The following is a 1,304-nucleotide window of genomic DNA, read 5'->3' as shown; positions in this document are numbered from 1 at the left end:
ACCTGCGGCACAAGAAGTCCCCCAAACAGCGAAGCAGCTCCCCGGTTGACGCCTGGATAACAATCCGCCGGGGTGACAGCAGAGAGAAGTTGCTGGGTTGCTTCTGAACCGTGGACAGCCTCCCGTTTTGGACCACGCTGTCGCTGTTCTGCGTGGGTACCGTGGGCACCGGGACCGGGATGGGCGCTTTTGGCTTCTTCTCCTCGGTCTGGTGGGTCTTCCTGACGTTCTCGCTGTTGAGGTGGGCCACCTGGGTGGRCGGCAGCGGGTTCGGGGTCACTTTCTTCGCGCTCTTCTTGGCCGAATTGGCCACCAGCTTCTTCCAGGAGAGGGACACGAACATCGAGTGGCGTTTGAGGCTCTTGTCGTTTTTKAGTCCGTCTCCTGTAGCCTCTGCGTCCATTATAGACGCCTTCTTTGAGGAAGGAGATATAGAGAGGACGGTGCCCATGTTTGCGCAGGAGAAGGCTGCCGTGTTTTGGATGCTGCGGCAGAATCTTCCGCAGAGTGAGAGGCGGCGAACAACAGTCACGACAGCGACCAAAACTCCATCTATAGGCGCTTATTTACCTGATGCTGTTGGCWGAGATTGGAGCAAGTTTCCCCTGATAAGTGAAATAATAGTCTAATTGGTACTTTCTCTGCGTCTGGGCTGGGAAACGCTGCGGCACAAAAATCCGGTGCGACTGTAAGCATGAACCAAGATTAGTCACTATGCGTAAATCCTTCACTTCAACGAACCAGCCGAGCGGGCGTTGATTGACAGCCCAGCTGGCCAATAGGAAGACTAACTTGGAGCTCACTGATTAGGATTGTTGTTTTTAGGTCTCAACTGCCATTGATAGATTTAACAAGCCAAAGCGGGTCAAAGTGCTTTTGTCCTCACTTAGTCGGGTTTCTTTGGATCAGAAGTTCTGTTTATAATATGGGCTATTTTCCTCTAAGCCTGTATTCTGACTACCACTGGTAAATGAAAAAAAAAAAAAAGAGTAAATATGTGCATCACAATAAATAAAAATATGATGTAATCATCTATTTACTTATTCTGAATTAATTTACCAGGAACAAGACATGGAGGTGACATATGCTGTGTTTCAATTACTCAGAAAGAGAAAACGTAGGATGCTGCAGGATGAAACCTACAGCAACGTATTTCTACACAYTTTGTGCTTTTAAGCATTGTATCAACTTGCACACTAACATACTGTAAGCTGTAGTGCTGTATGTGTGAACAATTTAATAAYAAAGGCATATCAGACTTTTAGAAAAGGGTTGGTGATAAACATCTGACTTTTTCATTTCTA

General features: G+C 47.1%; 1 protein-coding gene across 1 annotated transcript in view; it reads right to left on the bottom strand.

Moving 5' to 3' along the window:
* LOC103461735 (cyclin-dependent kinase 5 activator 1-like) overlaps nt 1-930 on the bottom strand; it is a 2,764-nt gene extending 1,834 nt beyond the window's left edge. Inside the window, exon 1 of the mRNA XM_008404085.2 lies at nt 3-930. Coding sequence (XP_008402307.1) covers nt 3-451 — 449 coding nt within the window. The 5' untranslated portion in view covers nt 452-930. The remainder of the gene's footprint in view (nt 1-2) is intronic.
* Nucleotides 931-1,304: the final 374 nt, after the last annotated feature.

This window comes from Poecilia reticulata, linkage group LG2 (genome assembly GCF_000633615.1).
Source record: "Poecilia reticulata strain Guanapo linkage group LG2, Guppy_female_1.0+MT, whole genome shotgun sequence".
Taxonomy (NCBI): domain Eukaryota; kingdom Metazoa; phylum Chordata; class Actinopteri; order Cyprinodontiformes; family Poeciliidae; genus Poecilia; species Poecilia reticulata.
This window is presented reverse-complemented; position numbering and strand designations above follow the sequence as displayed.